General features: G+C 41.7%; 2 protein-coding genes across 2 annotated transcripts in view; one reads left to right on the top strand and one right to left on the bottom strand.

Moving 5' to 3' along the window:
- LOC128738124 (U-scoloptoxin(19)-Sm1a) overlaps window positions 1-2,180 on the top strand; it is a 40,617-nt gene extending 38,437 nt beyond the window's left edge. The window contains exons 3-4 of the mRNA XM_053832997.1: window positions 914-1,102; window positions 1,189-2,180. Coding sequence (XP_053688972.1) covers window positions 914-1,044 — 131 coding nt within the window. The 3' untranslated portion in view covers window positions 1,045-1,102; window positions 1,189-2,180. The remainder of the gene's footprint in view (window positions 1-913; window positions 1,103-1,188) is intronic.
- A 12,201-nt stretch (window positions 2,181-14,381) lies between these two features.
- On the bottom strand, window positions 14,382-15,020 carry LOC128736248 (glutathione S-transferase D1-like). Its single transcript, XM_053830728.1, has one exon. It carries the CDS (start codon window positions 15,018-15,020, stop codon window positions 14,382-14,384), a length of 639 nt encoding a protein of 212 aa, XP_053686703.1.
- Window positions 15,021-24,427: the final 9,407 nt, after the last annotated feature.

The following is a 24,427-nucleotide window of genomic DNA, read 5'->3' as shown; positions in this document are numbered from 1 at the left end:
TCGTAATAAGTAAAGCCATTCTAATTTTCATTATTTGTTGGATGGATTTAATGAATACTCCAAAAGTTCTTGTGCTGATTTTATTAAAACACACTTACCCTCCGATCCGTGAACTTTGAAATCACTGAAAAGCTACTGTTAAAGCATATTATTGAAATTACGCAACTGACTTTATTTCTAAAATTCGTCGTACCATTTTAAAATCCGTCCATCAAAATTTTTCATCGTCCGAACTAAAAATCACAACAATGTTTACGAAGCTAACGCGCATGTATTTGGGTAGGACGGCATGACAAATGTTACTCTGCAAAATTTCTGCAGGTCAAGCAAGTTTTCCTGGCTGTAGAATAACGCCAATACCTTGCGTGAGTTATTTTCATTTATGAATGACGGTTAGTCGACATTTTCTTCTTCGTCGCACGAAAAAACGTAGGAAATTTGACTGGTAGGACTTCTTTAATGATAAAAAGCATTTAAATAGATCTCAGCTTACTTTGATTGATCGCGTATGATGGACTAAAATACTAAAACTAAAACTAAAATATTAGGAAATAACTAGTTTTGCATTGTGTGTCATAAAAATGCTGATATTTTTAATAATTTGTGTTGGATAGGACGGCAATAGGCAATTACGACGATGTAGCAACATACCATTGTAGCATGAAAATGAAAGTTCAATCTTTCCATGTCTAGAGATTCTTCTAGGATACTCATCGGATGCATATTAGTCCTGCTCACTTAATTAAATTATTAACCAACCGATTACTGATTATCGCCTTAGAAGCTGACGATGTCGTTTAATCAAAACTATAGTGAAAGCTGAAAACTTTTAATTTCTGAAGTAGTAACACTTCTTAGACTGCTCAATAAATTCTCAACTAAATTCTAATTTTTACTTCTCATTTCATTATAGTCATTCCAGTGAAAGGTGGTCTAACGTGTGCCGAATATCTGGGCTCTTGTATGACTTCCTGCAATGCCCTTGGATTAAGACGACCTGCTACGGACTGTGCAGATGACGAGCATTGTTGTATATTGGTTTAACTTCATGTATATCGCGATTTTTATTTGTAATAATGCATTATAAGAGGAAATGAAATGGGTAAATACCTCTACTAAACGTATAACTAAAAAACCTGTCATACGTAAATGTTTGCTAATTCCATATTATTTTTATTTACCCTAAAGGAAACGTCAACTAACGTGTGAAGAGCATCTAGGCGTCGTATGTATGGACGACTGGATTATCATTGACCTGATACGACCTGCAAGGGACTATAATATGGGCCAGTTTCAATGTGGATTTTCAGAAGAAATATAAAAATATAAAATTTGTATCTACGTGTCTGGAAGAAAAATATGTGGGTCAGGTGTCCGAAAGACTGCGTTTGGATAGGTATGATGAATTAAATGAAAACTTGTTCCTATTGCAAAATAAAAAGAAAACAATTACACTGAAGCAATCGTTTGTGTATAATTTAAAGTTGACAAATTTAACCAATGCTAGGTATTATATCAAAACATGTTGATCCTTTTCTTTAAAAAAACTTTGTTAACGAAAAGAATCCACAAGTTTTGATATAATCAGTACCGTCAGTACAATGATGTAAATATTTAACGGGAAATCAGCAGTCATTGACTTTTCGTCGCAAAGCTAAATTTCGGAAGCAGTTTTTGGGTACAAAATAGGGGTTCTGTATTTAAAAACGTTTCACTGCATTCTTCTTGCCAATCTGAACACAGTGAATATATTTACATGAACAGAATTTTTGTTTCCAACAAAAAAACTACTTTTGAAATGTACAAAATCAATGACGACTCATCTCACCTTAAGCAAACAAAGTTAATATCTTTGGTAGAGTATGGAAGTTAGTATACTTGACAGCAACTCGATTATTTTAGAGTGGTTAGCATGAAGTGATATGATGTAATATACTGATTAATAAAATATTGAAAAATGTTCGCTTCGGGAGCTGCATTCAATCATACAAGTGAAAATCAGGAACAGAAAATACAAATGTCAAGCGTACCTACTAATAAAATTTCTGAGACAGTTTTGGTTGAATAATAATTTTCCAAAAAGTATAAATAAGGAAGAATTAGGAAAGAAAGTTGCGCATGGACAACTCCCGAAACTTGATGTACCTTTTCGTTAAAAATCATGTAAAATAGAAGTAAAATGAAAGTACTTTAGTTTTTTTGAAATCTGTGAAATGTCAACATATGTATATTCCGCCATAACTCCAGAACGCCTAGACTTTTCCCCATCAAACTTGGCATATATATAGCTTAACATAAGAGAAAAGCATACTTACACGGAAAGAAATCTGATTCCGATACCATGAATAAAATCATGAAATCATAAAGTTTGAATTGCTGTCAAATCATGACTGACCTGCCATATCAGGCAGCACAAAATTATGAATAATAGTTCATGATCTTGCGTTGTGTTGTACTGCTAGAAGTTCATGATATCATGATTATTATTCATGGTGTATTTTCATAAAAAAAAAGTTAGAAACCTGAAACCATGAGACGTTTTGCCCATTTTTGAGATTAAATTTCTTTCCATGTATTGTAACTACTGGGGTGGCTCGTGCTGTATCAAGAACTCGTCCTTATTACACCCAATCCTGGTCTTCTCGTCATCAATTCCTTGGGCGTCTCGATATTAATCATGCTCGATCTGCTCAAGCCATCTAGGATGTTGAACCCTAATGGTTGAATTCATGGTCCTTGAAAAGAACATATTTCGCAGCACTATCGTCCGACATTCGTAAGAGGTGGCCGACCCACCGTAGCCTCCCGTCTGATGCTCAGCACATCTTTCTTCAGCCGTGCCAGCTCTTTGCATTCGATTGTATGGTATGTTGCCTTAAAATCCACGGAGTGTCGGCGTATAATTATTTCAATCGTACTAGCAAGGGCCCCATAAAACCAGCTTGGTATTGCTCAACTAAATCTCCTATTATTTAGGGATAGACAACGTCTACGAGAGTAGGATGTACCGATTAATTTCACCAAAGAAATTTGAAGGTGTTCTAGAGAAAGTAAAGTTTAAGTTCCAAACCAAACATCGTTGGTCATGTCATGATGTTTGGCTTGGTGGTGCCCAGCGGTTCGAAAATGCCACTTAGTTTCATTGATTGGGTGAAGGCCAACTTCGTTGAGGATCTAGACGTGGTCCTACAGCAGGATGGAGCACCATGTCACCGTCAAACCGGCGGCCCAACGATGGCTGACAGAAAACGTGAAGTTTTGGTCGAAAGAATTGTGGTGGGAAATCTGCTGAGCACCTGAGAAGCTACGGTACTATCACCTGACACCTACGGACACCTGCGAAGACAACTCAGGTAGTGTGGAGTTGGCGATCCCGACACCCGACTCCCCTAATGAGGTGTGAGGACCCCGACCTATTTAAACCCTACTCGAGTCTCCAGCCTCAATCCTCCCTGGCACCACCTTATCGGTATTACTTCACAGAGGGGCTATTGTGCTTAACGCACCCTCTTGGATAACTACTGGACTATGGTAGTTAATCTGTTTAGTCGCCGTTGATCGGCTCTCCAGCGGTTTTGTAGCTCAAGTACAATCTGGGTAGCAGCCGCATTGACCGCTCCCCAGACGTCCGAGCTAGAACATAGCCTTTGGACTAAATTACCCGGAGTAGTGTCCTGTCCGCTCACTGCCATCATGTTGCTTCTCGCACCTACGAAACGAGGGTATCCAGCTTTTCGCGTGCGTAATGGCGGCTAGTGGGTATAACTTTTGCAAAACGTTAGCATGCCTTTGGAAACTTTATTCACGTCAGGCTGGTATTTCCAGCCTTGATTGTTGTTGTAGAACTTTCAAGCGTACGTGAACGGAGTTCCCAAAAGCAAATAAACGTTGTCGAAAAGTGTACCCACTAGCCGCTATTAACCGCGCGAAAAGGTGGATATGAAAAGAGCATGTTCTGCAGTATCCTCTACATCCACGCATTCGGGACAAGCGGGAGACTCCACATGCCCGAACTTATGCAGATACTATCTAAAACAACCATGCCCTGACAGAATCTGTGTCAGGTGGAAGTTGACTTCGCTCTGGCGCCTTTTGATCCACCCGGATACTTCCGGAACAAGTCGACGTGTCCACCGTCCGTGGAATTTGTGGAATCAGACTATGTCCGCTGCCATATGGTCATCGAGGCCGATCTTGCAGTGCTTCGTATGCCTCTAGTTCCACGTTGGTTGAAGCACTCTACGTCCTACCTGATGATGATACCAATAGGCATCATACCGCTAAGACGCAGATTGCGTCATGTGAAACTGTGCGATACGCACTCGCCACTCTTAAGCACATGAGACGATAGGTACCTTCCAGCTTACCTAGGTAGCTTTCGATGCCTAACGCCGGTGACCACATTGGCCCGCCGTACCTAAGTATGGACCACATTGGCTGATAGCTTTCGCTTGCTGCCATATATCGCAGAGCTATTAGATATCATACGAGACAATGCCGAAATAGCTGTGGAAGCCTTCTCGCAGGCATAGTCGACGTGGCTCCCGAACTTGAGCTTGTCGTCGACCATAACTCCCAGGAGTTTTAAGAACCGCGTTGACGAAATAGTGCAGTCCTCGACGCTGATATTTGCTTATTGTACCGACTTGCGGTTGTTCACCACGATAACCTCCGTTTTATGATGCACTAGCTCCAGTTTCCTGGAGCGCATCTAATCTTCAACAATGCTTATAGAGTGGGCGGCCGTCAACTCAACCTCTCTGATAGATTCACCGTAGACTACCAAGATGATGTCGTCTGCAAAGCCGACAACCACAACCCCAACCGGGAACTTTAGTTTCAACACCGCGTCATACATGACGTTCCACAACACCGGGTCCAGCGTGGAACCTTTCTGAACCCATGCGGTGATTGGAACGCACTTCTGACCCTCTTCCGTCTTATAGCATAGCACACGATTCTGAAAATAATTTTCCAGAATACTGTACAGCGACACCGGTACTTGGACGTTCCGAAGCGAGTTGGCTATGGAGTCCCAACTAGCGCTATTAAACGCATTTCTCACGTCGAGTGTGACAACTGCGCAATAGCGGATGCCTGTCCTCTTGCGCTGGATTGCCACCTCCGCTGTCTTAGTGATAGACAAGATGGCATCCACCGTAGATTTGCCTTTTTGGAAGCCGAATTGGTTACTTGACAGACCGTTTGTACCCTCAGTATGCTGTACGATTCTGTTAAGGATAATCCTCTCCAGCACCTTACCGGCAGTATAGAGCAGACACATCGGCCTATATGACGAGGGGACACCCGCAGGTTTTCCCGGCTTCGGCAATTCCACAGTCGCTTCCACGTGTCCGGGAAGTGGCTATCTTCCAGGCATCTACTCATTACTCCCCCGAATAATTCCGGAGCCTCCAAAATAGCCGCTTTAATGGCCATATTCGGGCCTTATGCCTTGCTCACAATGAGTTCCTCGTTCGTAACCGTCACTTCCTCCCCGACCTCGAAACCGCCGTCGCTCACGTTACTTTGGATGTTCGGCTGGGAAAACTTGGCTGGGAGACCGACCACCCTACGTTATGGTCTGGGATACTGGAACATCGGTCGTAGGACTACTCAGCGGCCTGAGGCCAGGGCCTTGGCTCGTGGTGCGGAAAGAGGCCCTCGAAGATTCGCTCCAGCATCTCTGGCGATTGCTCTGCGGGCTTTTATCCCACTCTTAAGTGCTGCGCATGCAGCAAGAAGTGCTACTCGACATTCAGCGCTGCCTTCATCCGAACGAGCTCTTTGCATAATTCTCCTCGCATCAAAGCACACTCCACGCAGTTGCACAATTTCATCTGTCCACCAGTAAGTCGATGACCTCCCATACCAAGGTCGGCCTATCCTAGGCATGGTGATATCACACGCTCGCGACGGTACCTCAACCAAATGGTCAACGTTCAGATCGGATCGGGCATTCCGCGATCACCGCATCTTCGGATCGTTTCCACAAATACTTCGGAATCGAAGTATGATATCTTCCATCCACGAATAGTTGCAGTGTCGGCTCTACCCGCCACCTGCCATCTCGTTATCTAACCGAAGCCATAGCGGACCACCTGATGGTCACTGTGAGTGTAGCCATTATCTACCTTCCAGTCTCCTATCAGACCAGGACTGCCGAATGTCACGTCGATGATGGACTCCGCACCATTCATACTGAAGGTACTTATGGTACCGACGTTGGCCAGATCTACGTTGAGCTTTGGACATTACCCGTTGGATTACCTTGAACTACGACATAACGCACATAGCAGTCGATGGAGGACGTTGTTCGAAAGGTGTGTTCTAGCTTGAGGATGTCATTGATAAAAATGTAGGACACATCGAATAAATTGGTTTGAAAGAACCTAATACAGATAATTGAACTTGAAAGTGTTGATATTATTGCTTAAAGTAGTTGGGAAAAAATCCGTAAATTTTCGCATTCTTTCCTACCATAACCTGTAGAATTTTTATGAAGTGACTTCCTGCCTAGTACTTTTGACGTTTTAGGTTTCAGTCAAAGAAAAGTGGCGACGTGTCTGGGGATCGGCTGAAACATTCTATTAGATTAAGGTTCACATTTGCAGAAATATTGATTTTCCGTATATCTGTTCATAGTCATTTACACAGTGTTCCAATCGATCAATTTTCCTTGAGCGCACTTATAGTGACAGGGACATCCCATAATCTTGCCGGGGAACATAATGAAGTGTTTTCAACTTTCTTTGTTTTTTTTTCGCATAAGCGAACGAGCAACAAAACCATCTTTGACATAACCGCAGCAAAGTTAAGAGGTTGTTATTTACGATAAAAGTTTCGACTTTAGCCGCCTACATTGAAGTGTATCAGCAGACACGGAAAACTTCGGGATCACGTCCACGTGGATGTCGAAATGGTATTTATTACTGGCGGCATCGCCGGAAATCGGTTTCTTTCCTAACACCTAACGCCCGTCCGCCGTGTTGCCTACAAACATGTCTCTTAACTTTCGCGCTGCTGCGCTGATGGAGCCATCAGGCATCGCGCGCACCGTGCGGCGAAACAGGTGCTAATGGACGAAAGATCATAACAATGAAGGATGATTGGAGATAACAATTTGAAGGCGTTGAGCTGTGAGCGGTCTAATTTAATGTTTCTTGTGGAATCTCAATCATCCAATACTATTATATTGGGCTTCAAGGATGTTAGAAAACTTGCTTCTAGCTATGTAGGTACATGGGAAGAAACGTATACTTATATATATTGTGCGACTGATGTGTAGTTTATCGCGAAGCAATATGAATTCGATGTCTGATGACAAACCGCATAGCAAATTATGTTCATTATTTCATCAGGAGCAATTAAAATACATGCCAGATGAATCATTGTTGGAAAGGATTTATTGCAAATAAATCAGTAGTAGAGAATAAACTATTTTAAATGAACTAGATAAGTGTGTCATTGTGACGATGGCTAAAGATTTATTATTTGCTGTGCGTTATTTTCCTATTAATATGTAATATGAATATATTAACATACATTATCATTGTTTTAATTAGGTTTGTTAGCTATAAAGCAGGATCCAATTTGTACTGCAAAAGTAACTATTCGAGCTGCTCGGAGTTGTGCAGTTTGGGCATTGTTTTTCTGTAAAGAAAGCCAACCACCTGCTCTTTCAACTCTTTCATTGGTTTGAAATTTTGTAATGTTGCTACAACACTATTACCGCAGCCCTTGCAGCAGGTAGTTATCTACTCTTCTCGTCATAAACCAGCATAATAACAATGGAAAGATAAATATTCGACCCCCATCTACTCTTAATCAATCAATCAATATACGCTATTGCACAGTCCTGGTTTCGCCTGCAGCAGCTAAAACCGATTCCATTAAGCACTTTCCCGTGCTGTAGGATTCGATTCCCGCTCGTTTCAATTGGCATGCTAGTGCGAATTTTGATTTTCTTCTCATTCAATAGCATCTCGTTTACCTATTTCGAAAATCCGGAAGGCACACCGGTAAGTTCTAGTCGAGTAGATGGCAGGCTATCGTACAACTTCCGATAGTGCTAACATCACCGCCGTTCAACCAACCAACGATGTGCCTGCCTACGCTCGGAGCTTGCATACATATATCCAAATCCATAACGCGCCGCTTGTAGCCCTGAACTCGATCCGTGTATGTTCATGCAAATTTTAATGGAATGGAACGTACGTGATTTACGTCGAACAATCCTCGCCAGTATCAGATAGAGCATATTAATTATTACGTGTGAGAAGTACGTTGTTGACTCGATGTTTCAGACATGCCAAGGAATCGTTCCTATCAATGCGGGCAATCAGTTCTCGCTGCACTGGTCGGTAAAACCGAGATGGAATAAAAATATTAATGCTAGAATTCATCCTAAATAAACATTCTGCACAGTACTATATAGGCAAATGACGTCAGCAGTAGCTATCATAGTACAGTTTCAATTTTTGAATGATTGTGACACATCATACTATGCTCGCACCGTCTAGTATGAGAAGTATGGGACATTTATTAGAACGAAACGTAGCAACGTTCTTAATTGATCCAAAATTGCGAACGGAATTGGATTCAATTGAACATCGTATCACGTGTCCACGAAACAGTCTACGACACCGACATTCGTCTGTGAGACGGATGCCGGCTCTGTTTCTACTTCGTCACGGTACGTTAATGAAATGCCGTTTTGTCAGCATCATGCATTGCATCGATTCAATTGACTTCCAACTCACTGCTCGGATTGATTGCAGGTTCGAATACAACGGTTTTGGAGAGTTTCTGCCAGCTTCTGCCATACTCGAACTTACCACTTGACCGAAAAAAATAAACCAAAAACCAATTTGATTGCATCCTTTGAATAGATCAATTCGAACTTCTAAAAAAGGCAGAAACCGTTAAAGATATGAACCAAATAAAAAAAGCTGATTAGCCAAAATTAATTTTTACCTTGCAATTTTAATCATTCACAAAATGAGGTTTCAGAACAGGACCGGTAAGAATCATATTGACTGAAGTTTTTTGAGATACGAAGATTGAAATTAAAGAAAACATTTTCGCATTTGAATTTCACTATTAGTTCTTATTCATTCCATTAGTGATGGAATTCAATAGTGCAAAAGTTTTCTTTAATTTAAAGAATCATGTTGTATGGAGGTAAATTACGACCGAGCATCGCATAGTCCGTTACTTCCCAATTAATCGTCATCGTAATAACTATTTTTCCATGTAAATTCAGTTTTATTAGAAGAACATTTATCTGGATAAACGTCAGCCAAGATATAGTGAACAGATGTTTTTTATTGTTTCATGACGCTTTATTCAAATATTTTTTAAACCAGATTTCAAACCTCAAAAATAACGTGGAATCACGTCTTTGTACGCCTGTTCAAAACCGTTCGAGGTTGTAGTTAATGCTTTGTTCGCTTGTTGTAAATTGTACATTGATGCTGAGTAGTCTGGATTTTTTCCTAAAAGATCGGTTATCACTAACCTGATGCAGTTTGTTTCTCGCTGTATGCAAAGCTTGGACTTCAGCTTTCAAGCTGCTTTCGACCGCAGCTATCTGATGCTGCTTTCGATCGTGTAGTCCACGGAATACTGTTAGCCAAAATGGAGCGACTAGGTGTTTCGACGGACGCCACTTGCTGGTTTAGATCCTACTTGACTAATTGAAGTTTGTGTGTCAAAGTGGGATCTACTGTTTCGAACTGCTTCTTTAACCGATCTGAAGTTCCGCAAGACAGCAACCTGGGCTCGCTTCTTTTCTTCATTTTTATTAACGAAGTTTCGCTTTTACTGCCGCTTGACTGTCGATTGTTTTATGCTTTAAAGCCATTACGTGCCTAAGCGATTGTGTGGGTCTGCATGAATACTTGAATACTTTTGTTGGCTGGTGTGCCGCAAACTGCCTAATGTTAAGTATTGACAAGTGCAACATTATTTCCCTTTGTCGAAAGCGTGCGCCAATTGAATATAATTGCACTATTTCCGACCACAGCCTCCTCCGTGTACAGTGTATCAGAGATCTCGGAGTCTTGCCTTTGCCTTGAACTCAGCAATGCACTAAATGGCCTTGGGTATGACTTGAGGAAGGCAACTAGCAAAAGCGCCCAACATCCCCCCTAGCTATCCCAAGGCCCTATCCAGGGCCTCCATGTGGTCATACCTGGAAATACTTCAATCTATATAATTGAGTTGCCTTACAATTGAAGTTTTAGGCAACTATTGAACCACACGACTTTGTTTCCAAGTGTTATATTATTTAAACTAATATTTTTGGTGGACTAATCTATTTTTAGAGAGCGAAATAAGGCACTATATCCTTAACAATTGCGGCCTGGTTTCTGGTCTAAAAGTTCATCCACGAAGGTCCGGAGTATCACTTAACCTTTATTAGCAAAGATACTCCCAACGACTGTAAATGAATCATCATCCATATGGGAAGCGTTTGGAACGGGTGGTCCACGCTTTCCTCTTGCCCCTTGATTTAACTGCACTGCACTGACTTGTCCCACATTTTATGGTTATTGCCATTGAATGTTTCTGGAAGACATTAGCTGAGTAGTTGCAAGCTGTAATCTTCATCATCAGCAATTGTGAACAGTGGAGCCCTCTTTACAGCTAATTGAAACGCTTGCTATCTGAAGAGTAAACACAGTGAACTGCCCGACGCTCCTCACGAGCAAAAGAACAATACAGTCTTCTTCACGGAATTCCATCTGAAGCCGGAAGTTATCATTTACCTTTTAGACTTTCAGTTTCTTAGACCTGACCATACTAGCGCAGTGTCCAGTTAGCCAGTTAGCCCAGAGGTGTACTCTAATAACCTCGCAGTCTGTCGGCAAAAAAGCGTCAAGTCTTAAAGCCGTTTATACTCAAGATGCTTTATGCTCTGCATACTAGCGCAGGTGAAGGGGATGAGAGCGTTCATGTGACAACTCTAACGGCTCTGGCAACTCGGTCGAACTCCAGTGTATCATCGACGATATACATCCTGAACAGCAAGTCGATCACGCACTGATGATCACCGTCGCCCGTACCAGTGCGATCCCCATTCAAAAGCACCAGGTAAGCACCTCTCCTCAAATTGATTCTATTACCAAGCATCTTATACGGTTTGACAATATCTACCAACGTAGATGTTCACATTGGTTCATAACCAAGTTCCCCATAGAGAGAGTCCCAAATCTTGCCTCATGACGGTGACGTAAATCTTCTGATCTCTCCAGTTTGTATTCAGCCGTATAAATGTAAGAATTACCTTGACTTCTTCCTTAAGACCAACACGGGAAATGTGAAGTAAATAATAGTTTACTAATTTCACAACTTGGGGTAGAACATCGCCAGCTCATATGAGTACTCTATCGCTCAAACTGATCGGAACGTTATACCAAAGGATCAAAAAATGAAAAAATATGAAGACCCCTGGTTTTGATAACACATTTAATGACGAACATAAGCACTTGAGTCCCGACTGGTTTGCATTTATAGAACAAATACTCTCCAGATACTGGCAACTTAGTACTTTCCTTCAACATGGAAGAGCGGATTCTTGAACTACGCGAGTGTTGCCTTAACTATAGGCTTTATCTATCCAGATTGGCCCTTTCGAATTCACCCTGCAAAGTTGGTTTGAAGTTGTTTGCAAACATCATTAAAACAGACGTCATTAATAATATACGCAATAGTAAAGGTCCTAATTTACTTCCCAGTGAAAGTCCAGACTGATTGCAGAAACTGTACGATTCAGCGGAGCCTAATTTTATTCTAAGCTGATAATTAGTAGGGTATATCTGAAGCCACTGCGTACTGGCTCCCGATCTCGAGGAGATCTGACGAGAAATCGGTTTGCTGAAGAATAATAGAGCCGCCGGGAAGGACCGACTCCCGGCAGAATTCTTCAAAAATGGTCAAGAACCGCTAGTAACGGCACTTCACTGGCTGATTTCAAGGATTTGGGAAGAAGAGAAACTACCGGAGGAGTGGATGAAAGGCGTAGTCTGTCCCATCTACAAAAAGGGAGACCGGCTAGACTGCTGTAACTACCGCGGCATTACGCTGGTCAACGCCGCCTACAAGGTGCTCTCCCAGATTTTGTTGCGTCGTCTATCCCTAATAGCGAGAGAATTCATAGGGCATAGGTATCAGGCGGCATACGATAGCGTTGAACGCGTACAGCTATGGCAGATAGTACACGAGTACGGTTTTCCGGACAAACTGACGCGGCTGATCAAAGCTACTCTGGAACGAGTGATGTGCTACGTGCGCGTTTCGGGGACACTCTCAAGTCCTTTCGAATCGCGCAGAGGGTTACGGCAAGGGGATGGACTGTCCTGTATGTTATTCAATATCGCTATTGAAGGTGTGATCCGGCGAGCGGGCATCGAAACGAGAGGAACGATCTTCAGTAAGAGTAGCCAACTCCTAGCCTTTGCAGACGACCTCGACATCATTACTAGAAACCTTGGGACGGCGGAGGTAATCTACGCCAGACTAAAAACGGAGGCTAGGAGGATAGGGTTGCAAATTAATGCGTTGAATACCAAATATATGGTAGGAAGAGGCTCCCGAGAAAGTAACCTTTGCCCCCCACGGACAGTGGCTATTGACGGCGATGAACTGGAAGTGGTTGATGAGTTCGTATATTTGTGATCTCTGGTCACCGCCGACAATAATACGAGTAAGGAGATCCAACGACGCATTCAAACTGGAAATCGAGCCTACTTTTCCCTTCGCAAGACGTTTCGATCAAGGAGCATGCGCCGCCGCACAAAGCTGACGATGTACAAAACGCTAATCAGACCGGTAGTCCTCTACGGACTTGAGACAGTAACTTTACTTACGGAAGACATACGTGCAGTTGCCGTTTTTGAACGAAAGGTGTTGAAAGCGGAAAGCGGAGAGTGGCGGAGACGTATGAATCTCGAGCTACAGGCACTGCTCGGAGAGATTCCCATCGTACACCTGGCGAAAGTTGGGAGACTACGGTGGGCCGGCCACGTCGCAAGGACGCCGGACGACTGTGTAGTGAAATCCGTTCTCTTCAAGAACCCCACCGGCACCAGGAATAGAGGGGCTCAACGTGCTAGATGGCTCGACCAGGTTGAAGCCGACTTGCGTGTGTCGAGACGCGCAATGAATTGGCGACGAGTAGCCCAGGACCGAGTACAATGGAGAGGAATTCTTGATACGGCAAGAGCCACACCGGCTCTCGGCTGAATAATGAATGATATCAAAATCAATCTGATCATCGCGATGAATCAAAAAGAAAACTTTTCGTGTTTGATTGGCATCACACGATCAATTCATGTGTGAAAAAGTGCGAGTTTCAATTCGCTTTTCTCTCACTCCCATAAAATAATTCTCTGCTAGAAAAGAATCGCCAAAGAATTTGACGGTTTGGAATCACCTTTGAGAGTGTTTCGAACCGAATCAGTACTTTTATCGAGGAATAGCAACACTGCGTTGTAAACTGTTTAGTGACTCTGAATAAGAAACCAAGATTTTTGGAAGCTTTAGAACAGATAAAAGCTATGTGATTCTTAAATGTCAATTTTGAATGTAATAAAACTCCTACGTCTTTTACAACATTCTCCCGCGTAAGAACAATGTCCGAGATTTTATAATCAAATGATACAACTGATCGTTCATGTGTAAGGGAAATACAAGAGCACTTTGAAGTATTTAACACCATTCTGTTGATATTGCACCAATCAGTTGGAGATTTTAACTGCGATTGTAAAAATGGGGTATCCGAGATATTCTTTATGGAGAAGAGTTTGAAATCATCGCCATACGATAAATTCATGGTTACAGTAAATTAGGTTAACAATTGAGGTATTTCGATATGTTGAATAGTTCTCAATTTTCAATGTTTAGTCTACCAATCTGTGTAATTCTGGGGGATAATTTGCCCGTACCAAACCTACACTGCCACGGCACTACTATGAGCTGTCACAAATCTAATGTAAAACCTTATAGTGAATTCATAAATTAACCTGGGTTCGTGCTAACTCAAACCCAAAATTTGTGACCGATACGCGCAGTTTGATGGATCGACCCGTAAACCGTAATGCTAAACAGTTTTCATCTATGCTTCAAATTGAATGCTGTCAGTTAAACCGGGATGCAATTTCGGTTAATTTATGAACGCTTTCACAGCAGTTCGATTAAAGCTGAGTGCCAATCGACCTGAGCCCATTTGATTTATGAATTTGCTATTAGGATGATAAGAAACAGAAAGGTCACTACAATTCGCTGTAGCTGTACACCATATCAACAATTTGATTTCAATTATTTTTATTGTCAGTATTTTTTGCAACATGCTAGAACATAATGCGCACAGAAAACAATTAATTCTTCTGCGGGTTCTGCCTGATTGTTTTCATGTGAACTTCCGCCTCTTTTTGGACTTCTTCGATTCCGGGCAGGGTGCTCTTGCATAGTTTCACCCAGCGGTCCACGTTAGGATACTTGGTGATATCCAGTTTCATCGAAATGGCACTCATCACCGATGTAATCAAAGCAAAATCCGCCAGTGTTAACTCGTCACCGGCTGCAAATTTGCTACCGGCCAAAAATTGTTCCAAATACGTAAATGCTTTTTCGACTTCTTTCAGCGCGCTTTCATCCGGACTGGCACCATGCATCACAATAGGCGCGAAGTAGGCTCTCAGCTGCTTGAACAGTGTTCCCATATCAAAAAAGATCCGCTGAAAGACAACCGCCCGTTTGACCGGATCCGTTGGGTAGATCTTTCCGGCTTTGTCGAACCGCTCAACCAGATAGAGCATAATCGCGTTGGACTCCCAGATTGCGACGCCATCCTCGGTGGTCAGTGTTGGTAAGCTCTGCTGGGGGTTTATCTTCTCCGGCACGTGTTCACCCGCTTGGAGGTTCACACTCTTGAGGTTTAACGGCACTCCTAGGTACTTGGCTAGCAGTACTACGGCCTGAGACGGCGGGGAGACGATCGCATAGTAAAGATCCATTGCGGAAAAAGCTGGGTGTAAATCTAAACACAATCGATGAATGGGGCAGAACTGATCAATTGGATGCATCGAAATTGGCTTTTATAATAAACAGATAGCATTTGTGCTTTTTGGCGGTTGTTTTTAGCATATCGTAAAAATATTCAACTCATTGAGAGCAGATTGCGAAAATGTAATCAGTAGTAGGAGAAAACACAAACTCACGACGACGAGAGTCATGCAGTTACATTATCTTATTCAGCGCCGGGCCTTCCTCCAGTACCTAAGTAGCATTGAATTTGTCATGCTCTTATCACCAACAATAGGGTGGAGTTGATATTTTCTCGAAGTGATACATTTCATATGGCATACCAGTGGCATTCTTTTACTACCTATTATTAATCGGCAATGCTTCTCACTGTTTTTTCTGTGTTTCGATACCAAGCAAATACTAAAATATCAAAAATAAAAAAAATAAATCTGAAATTAAATTTTGTTAAAAATTGTCCCACCCTAATCAGTTGGTTCTTATCGTCATATCTCCAGACTGCTTCTGTTGTATAATTATTATTTGCACTTTCAGGCAATGCAGCGCAGCTATCATTATTGTTATTTGTTTCTTAAACCGTACAATATGTCAATCCACTTTTGAACTGTGTTGAATCATTAAAAAACTGAATAGTAAAAAGTTACGGAGTGATATATAATGTTACATTTAATTTCAAACAAAAAACGTTCAAACTGGCTCGGAGATATCTAGAATCTTATGCAATTTTCTTTTCGCGCATAGTTGAATTTCAATGTCAATTTTACTTCAACTCATAAATTATGTCAGTGGTGGTACCCATTTTTTAAAGTATTTTACTAACGCAGTCTCTACTTTGGTCAGCTCCAACAAATTTCAATAGTCACTTTTTCTGTTAACATGAAAGATTTTTATTGATAATATAGAAGATACCGTATACTTGCAACCGGGTATCCCAAGAATTGCAATTCAATGTCGATTTATAGAAGTATCGGGTAGCTTGGTTTGATATTTTAGAATTTGTTTTTACTTGAACTTCAAGTGTTACCGTTTCTATGAAATATTGCATCTTCAAACAATGACTTAATACTGACGCACTTTCTGCTGCACTTTTCAGTTAAATAGGTGCATTTAAACTTGAAGTTAAACGCTGAACTGCTGTCCGTACGCATATATTTGCATTAATGAATTATTGTTGAACATGCATTGCGGATATCAGGCACGAAATGCACAAGGATATGTACCAGCAGGTATATAGCGCAAGGAAACATAATGCATCTGGTGCCTTTCACAGTGCACACATAGAGAACGATAGAGCTTCCCGAAATGGAAATAAACGGGGTTGTCCCGTTTTAGCGTTGATCAGCAGCCGAATCGGTTTACCTTTGTACGTTGCTAACGATAACATTCACGGAACATCGGATGATTGAATTATACGGTTCAGTTCTAGGTAAACAGATGCTGTGTTTGGCCTTATGCTCCATTTGGAACACCTGATGAAACATTGAAGTGCCTTAATGTGAACTGCTTATTGGAATTAATGTTTCGGTTAAACTGTAAGGAACGTTTTATAAATTGTGGTACGCGCACGTAGCGCTTAACTTGCTCCAGAGAAGCATTAATCAGCCTCGTCAGTTTATTCCGAAAACTCTTCACGTGCATTATTTGCCATAGCTGTTCGTGTCCAACTGTATCGTATACTGCCTTGAAATCCATGAAAATACGATGCGTGGCCACAGTGTATTCCTGATATAGGGAATATTATCCTATAGTGGACCCTTTACCAGTAATGGACCTTGGATACAATTTCGGCGTTTATTAGCTTGTACTTGTTATTTCCGAGGATATTTGACTTAATACAGAAAGTACTCAACATACCACACAGTTCAGATTATAAAATTTTAGCCACATTCAATGATTAATGCCTTAAAATCGACATTTTCAACAAGTGAGGGTTCATTATACGGTTAACAATGCGAAATGTCGCCATTAGTGGACCCTCTTCATGCAATATACGCTAGAATTCATATAATGGATCCGGTCGCTATCCTATTGTAAACCACAAGGTCCATTAAAGGAAAACGGACATTCCAATCTGTTTTAAAAAATGTGTAAAATTTAGAGGTTTGCAACATAGGGTACGGGAGGGTATTCCCATCATGCTACTAATTTCGGCATACATTACCTTTTTTGGCTACACTTTCCCAAATAAAAACTTTGCCGCTATATAACAATACTGAAACGAATGTAGCACTCATAGGCTTTAATATGTTATAACTATTTTCATCAAAATGTAAGTAGTTTGCTTAATTTTATTCAATAAACATCAAAACCACGGGTTTTCCACTAGCACGTAACCAGGCTGAAAAAACTAGCAGCAATCGCTTACGCGTATCCGCTCTTGATGATGGTTTGGAAAACACACAATTATGATCACGTTTACTTATTCTAGAAACTAAACAGCTGTGAATATGCTATCACAGAACAATTCTACTTTTTTTTATCACGGAAGAACACAAAAATTCCCCTCTAATATGTAAATATAAACCAATTTTCATTCACTAGCCGTTAGCAGCATTTTGTTTTTAATTCCAGCGTATGGTGCGTTACTTACACTACTACCAATATATGTGCTGACATATCTGGTATTTGAGTGACAACTGGCGCTAGTGTATATGACCGATTCAGTGATACACTAGCGCCAGCAGCAAGCTGTTGTCACTGCAAAACTAATTATCTTCAATGAGCCCGGAATGTAGGCAATAGTGAGGTGTTATTTTTCGGTCTCCCTTTTCTTGTCTCTTTTGATCTGTTTTTGAAAAGCATTTAAACGCTGTGCTAGCTATTTCGGCCTGCCGGATTTAAAAAACACAGACACCACTATAGAAAATGGGCTCAATTTAGCCGCAGCGACTTCATCATTTCTCGCAACTATAACACAGAGAACAGACATCCATTCAGGAACAAATTTTTTGGGAATTGTTGGATAAAATTTCAAATTAAAATCACCTAATATGCTAGCGTCACCACCACTATAGTTTCCCAACTAAATGATTCTTTTGATTTGCACACTGACAACCTTTGGCTCCTCTGGCGCTAGTATATATGGACTATGAGCGTTATGCTAGCGCCAGAAGCTAGCTGTTGTGAGTTTAGTGTAGAATTTTATGCGCCTTCAGCGACATCATCACTATAGTTTCCCAACTAATTTGACGTAAGTTTTATCCAAGTGGGGACCTTTCGCTTGGATGTCTGTTCTCTGTGATTATAACTCAAATTCAGTAGCGTTTTATTAAGACCAATATACACGCCGATATTCAGTAAATATTATTCTATCAACTGGTATAAAAATCTTGTCTCGAATAAATATAGTTTCAACGTAGTTTCTGAATATTGTTCAGGCTACCGCCTAATGGGCTGGAAATACCCACCCGTACCCTAAATGGATATTTTTTAGGCATAATCGAAAGTTACTCACATTGTAAGTGCCATCGGTTGCGTGTTTACCGTTATCAGTTATCCTACATTCCCGATCTCCAAAAGCATGTTTTTGCACATCGTAAATTGTTAATGAAATGGGTATGAAATGGAGAGAGTTACCTGTAAGGTGCGTCAAACATAGCTCTGGCTCTCTCAAGTTCCCACCTGGCGCCTCCACGCAGATCTAAGTCAAATGATGATGGTCGATGGCCTTACCCGGAAATGCTTCATGTACTTACTGAAGCAGCTAAGCTAGGAGGTGCGAACTAGAGCGCCTGTTCTCCAGGTGAGGGGCGGCTCACATAGCGTCTGTCTCGAAAAGCGCGGCTGAATATGAAATTCTTTATCCCGGAAGCTATACTTAAGATGGCAGACCCATCAGCGGGATGTAGGTATCGCGACCCCGGTGAGGTAGTATACCGAAAACTCAACTACCACAAACAACGAAGAAAGAAATTCAGGACGAAAAAATCGGTATAGGACACGGTAAGGGACAAGGAAACGATTAAGGGATAACGATTGGAAAGTTGGTACCTGGAATGTCCGAGCTCTCCATGAACCGGCACGGGCTGGCTTGCTTGCTCGAGAGCTGCATCAACTCGGAGTGGAGATCACTGCTATTCAGGAAGTTCGTTGGCCAAATTCCGGAGAAAGGGAGTTCCGTGCAGTAGACCCTATTGCAGGCTCTTTTTCAAGTACCACATCTACTACATCTCGCGGGAAAAAAGCAGAACATGGAGTCGGTTTCGTAGTGTTGGGAAAACAAAAGCAACGAGTTATCCGGTGGAGGCCCGTAGATGACCGTATATGCGTGTTGAGGATTAAGGGCAAATTCTTCAACTATAGCCTAATCAACTTATACGCACCGACAAATGATAAATCCGATGATGCTAAGGACGAGTTTTACGACAGGCTTAAGAGGGCCTATGGAGAGTGCCCAAAACACGACGTGAAAATCATCATCGTCATCGGAGATGCAAACGCGCAGATCGGGAGGGAGGAATTCTTCCGTCCAGTTATTGGAAGACACAGCCTTCATCTGTCGACCAATGATAATGGTCTGAGGCTAATAAATTTTGCCGCGGCCAGGAGAATGGCCATCTGTAGCACCTACTTTCCACGTTTGAATATTCGGAAATACACCTGGAGGCATCCAAATGGAGACTCTAGCTCTCAGATCGATCATGTCTTGATTGACGGTCTACACTTTTCGGATGTTATCGATGTACGGTCCTTTCGGGGACCAAATATCGACTCTGACCACTATCTCGTAGTGAGTAAGATTCGCGCAAGGCTGTCGAACACGGCAAAAGCTCGTACTGATAGGACGCTTAGTTTCAACATCCAGCGGTTAACGGCAGACGGCGTAGCAGTGGAGTACGCCAGGAAGCTTGACCAACGAATCGCAGAACAGCAGGTAGAAGGAGAAGATATAAATGGGCTGTGGAGGAACATCCATGGTGCCATCGAAACAGCTGCGAGAGAGGTGGTAGGCACGACGCGTGGAAGACAGCGTAACAGCTGGTTTGATGCCGAATGCCAGAGAGTGACAGATGAAAAGAACCAGGCCAGGAGTCGCATGATCACTGCGGCAACGCGTCAAAACAGAGAGAGGTACAGAGAGACTAAAGCGGCGGAAAAAAGAATTCATCGTCTAAAGAAACGCGAGTACGAGAAGCACATGCTCGCCGGCGTAGAGGAGCGATACGCCAGCAACGACACACGGAATTTCTATAAAACGGTGAGATGCAGGAATTTTGCCATGCCTGTGATGTGCAATGACAGTGCTGGCAACCTGCTTACCGACAAAACGGCGGTAGCAGCCAGGTGGAAGGAGCACTTTCAGACACTGTTGAATGGAGAGGTAAACGCGGAGATCAGCAGGAACAGGATAGGAATTGTAAGCGATGGTCAAGCTGTGGAGCCACCAACACAGGAGGAGGTTAAAAAGGCAATCAGTGAGCTGAAAAACGGTAAGGCTGCTGGGAAGGACGGTATCCAGGCTGAACTTCTAAAAGCGGGGAGCGAGCGGCTATACGAAGCAATCCACCGGATCATTGTCAGGATCTGGGAGGAAGAACAAATTCCGGGGGAGTGGTTGGATAGCCTCATTTGCCCAATTTTCAAAAAGGGACATCGACTGGAGTGTAAAAATTGTCAAGCAATTACATTGCTCCCGTATCCTGTTCTGCAGACTGAGACCGTTAGCGGAGTCCGTCGTCGGCGAGTACCAAGCTGGTTTTCGTGAGGTTCGCTCCACGACGGATAAGATTTTTACCCTGCGTCAGTTGCTAGACAAGTTCCGGGAGTACAACTTGCAGACACACCATCTGTTTGTGGACTTTAAAGCGGCGTACGATTCAGTTAAACGAAATGAGCTGTGGCAGATAATGCTTTTTGATTTTGAGTTCCTTGGCGCGCAAAAATAACTGGAGAGCCACGAATTGCCAACAGTTGATTGGTAGAATCAAAAGATGCATTCGCAAAGTTGACATGACGACCGTACAACGCTCCTGTTCCAATATCAAACGGAAGCTTCGCCGAACAGCCGATTACGGACCGTTTTCAAATGTATACTAATTTTTTTAACAATGGATAATGTATCTTTGATTTTGGTAAATCTGATCTTCATGTATCTTTGCCTTTTTTGACAGCCTGATAAATAAATTCCAAAATTTTAGTTATCACTCGTTATGATAGACAGTTTAGTGTGGTTAGTGTGCCCTTTGATTTTATTTTATTCATTTCACATGAACATATTGTTTCGAAGAGACGTTGTCGACTACAATAAAGTAATTTAGATGGATGAGATCTAATCAAGAGTTCAATGTTTTACCCAAAAAGTATTAACTATACAGTGAAAACATATTTCCACGATTAAAAAACTCAAACAACCCAAAAGGCACTCAACAACTAGCACCTGCTCGCAATATCCTTCTGAAACGACTTGCTGCTATGTAAGGGGGCGGAAATGTAACACCCCTATCCGGTGCGCCCTCAATTAACATGAATGCATTGAACAATACAATTCATGTTTAATGAATTTCGCCTCGGATTATATTGACCGAAACATGTTTTTCAGATTTAAAATGTTCTTATAATGTCCGACTGACGGAATGAGTTTCAAGTTACGTATATATGTCGTACGAGAATTTTTACACAAACCCCTTTTTGACATTTATTGCGTCGACTAGTTTAGTAGCCACTTTATTTATTTTACAAAAATTATAATATTTTCCGACGAAGTATATGTGTTCGATGTGTACGTCTTAATTTATCCACTTATTTAATTAGTGTTCTATGTAAATATTTCAGTCTCTTATTCTGCATCGCGATACTTCTGAGGAGCCAATGCTTATACAAGAATCCTGGACCTATTGTTTATACACGCTTTTTATTCATTCCAATCAGAGGTATAGAGCTGTTTGCAAATCTTGATTATATGGTTGAAATTTTGAAATCGAACAGAATCGAATCGAATCTCTAACACAAACAGCATCATTTAAATACGCTGAACCGCCGCGATTAAGTATGAAGAGTCAATCCTAGAATTTCTTTCCTATTATTCATTTCTGATCATGCAAGATTTCACCACTGCGTGTTCTAGACAGAAAGCTTGCGGTAAACTGCGGTACTAGCCTGGCAATCTGCGAATCAAAACTTTTCCAGAAGAAAACTTTCAAATTCGGTTGACACCTCCCACAGGCTAGCAATGGATATACTTGTGCAGCTATATAACTGGTTCCGTACCAGTGCAGTGCAGTGGTGTTGCCGACAGCCACATCGGAGTGAACAAATTGAAAAAAAGTTTTATTGGATGGCTACCGCTGAACACGAGACATCGAGATGGTTGAATAACTTAAAACAGAGAAGTAGTTTTTTTTTCACTTGCAGCAAGAGTATCTCCGGGCAAACTTGTTCTTACACACAGCGAAATCGTTTTGCGAAACAAAAGTGTCCAACGTCAGAATAGTTTCAAGCGGGAAACTTCCAAAAATATATGTTGATAATGTCAAAAGTTTCTTGGAAAGCGTTCATTTACGTTCAAAAAACTAGTATTAACAACATGAACAGGGTACATATAAATAACAAGCCAATTTTTTTGTTGCGCGCAGCGCTCACCACTGCATAGTGCTACTTCATTAATTTTTCACCATTTTGCTAACCAAATGCATTTTTCATCTAGTTTAAGCCATTATTGAATCAACTTCGGTTGGCGGTATGTAGCAACATGCCGGTGAAAGCTGGCCAGCCGACTGGCATGGCGTGTTCTATTTGATATGCTTAAACATTATCTCAGCTGTTCACAGAAACTACAAGACTAACACATCCGTATAAAACGGGTTGCATAGGATGCTTTGGCTTTGGCACCCGTGGCGGTTTTCAAAGTCAAATCACTGTAAGGTGACCAGCACCAAAATACTGCTTTCGAAATGAGTACTTGAAAATCAATTTGTGAAATTCACTTTGAAATGTGATGGTTACACAGGTTAGGAATAGATGTTTTTCGATTTGTTTTCGTTCTGGTTGGTTGCCCGGAAATCTGTGGACATGCTTTTCGTTACGAACCCATCCATCGCTGCCGTGTAACATATGCGTGTGAGTTGTGGAAGATGCCCGGTAACCAGAATCTTGGAAGTACGTCTACGTGTCGCAATGTACGGAGCGAGGCGGAGGATGTAGCGGTGAGTTTGCGGTTATGCTGTGAATTATTCAGTAGAGCAAGAGTGAATTTAATTTTGAAACTTCTAGCAAACTGGTTATTTGCCACTTACCAGCCGAATTGTCTTCCTGGACGGTTGGCTTTCTTTGGAAGTTAGGTGATAAATTCGAACGATTTGGAAGCTGAGCTTGTGCTCGTGTAAGGGTGTACAAGAGAGTTTGAAGTATGTCTTTTGGCTTTATCGGTTTTTCACAATTTCCCACTGCTCCAGAATTTAGGTGTAAGTTTGATTTTTATATCAAACTATATGAGCTAGTCTTCCAGCATTAGAGAAAGCAATTTTTGATCATTAAAGTTTATTCTTTCGGTTGATGGTTAAGGTGGCCTTAATTTTCTCAACAAACGTTAAACTAACTTTTTTCTTTCAAGAGGTTCTTTCTTTTAATTACTTACGTTGTTTACTTACTAACTTACTTGCTTTGCTTGCTTACTAACATATTTGCTTACTTACTTACTTAGTTACGTACGTATTTACTTACCTATGTACTTTCTTCATTTTATCACTTTCTTCACTTCCCATTTTTTCGTTTTTGTTTTGACTCCTTCGTTCCTTCTATCCTTCCTGTCTTCCTTCTTTTCTTTTTTTCTTCTTTTCTTTCTTCCTCCCTTCCTTTCTTCCTCCATTCCTTTCTTGTTTCCTTCTTTCCTTACTTTCTTCCTTTCTTCCTAGGTCCCATACTTCCTAGGTCCCACACTAGCTCCCGATCATTTTGTCTTACCATTTGGCTTGCTGCGCTCTTCTGTGTCTTGTACCAGCTGGAATCGTAACTAACCCGGCATTATCATGGTAGATGGTCTTAAGCACACGACATTCAAAAATGACCATAGTCCTCGTTGAGTCCATGTCTGGTATCCGTAAGGAACTACCCATTTGGTTAACGTTTTGTACATGATAAACTTAATACGGGGGCAAGGTTACCAGACCTTAAGCGTTTACAGTGCCCGTTATAATCAAGGCTATATTAGATAATCTTGCAGGTGGAGATGGATTTGTATATCTCTGATTGCCATCTACTAAACTAATGAAGTAGGTACTTTTGCTGTCTTGGTATTGCGACTCCGCGTCATTCAGTTCATCACGATTAGGGCTGTCTAACCGGTAATACCGGTAGTACCGAAACCGGTAATACCGGCTAATTTTTGCATACCGAAATACCAGTTGTAGAAAGGGAAAAACCGGAATTTCCGGTATTTTCTAAT

Source organism: Sabethes cyaneus, chromosome 2 (assembly GCF_943734655.1).
Source record: "Sabethes cyaneus chromosome 2, idSabCyanKW18_F2, whole genome shotgun sequence".
NCBI classification, from domain to species: Eukaryota; Metazoa; Arthropoda; class Insecta; order Diptera; family Culicidae; genus Sabethes; species Sabethes cyaneus.
This window is presented reverse-complemented; position numbering and strand designations above follow the sequence as displayed.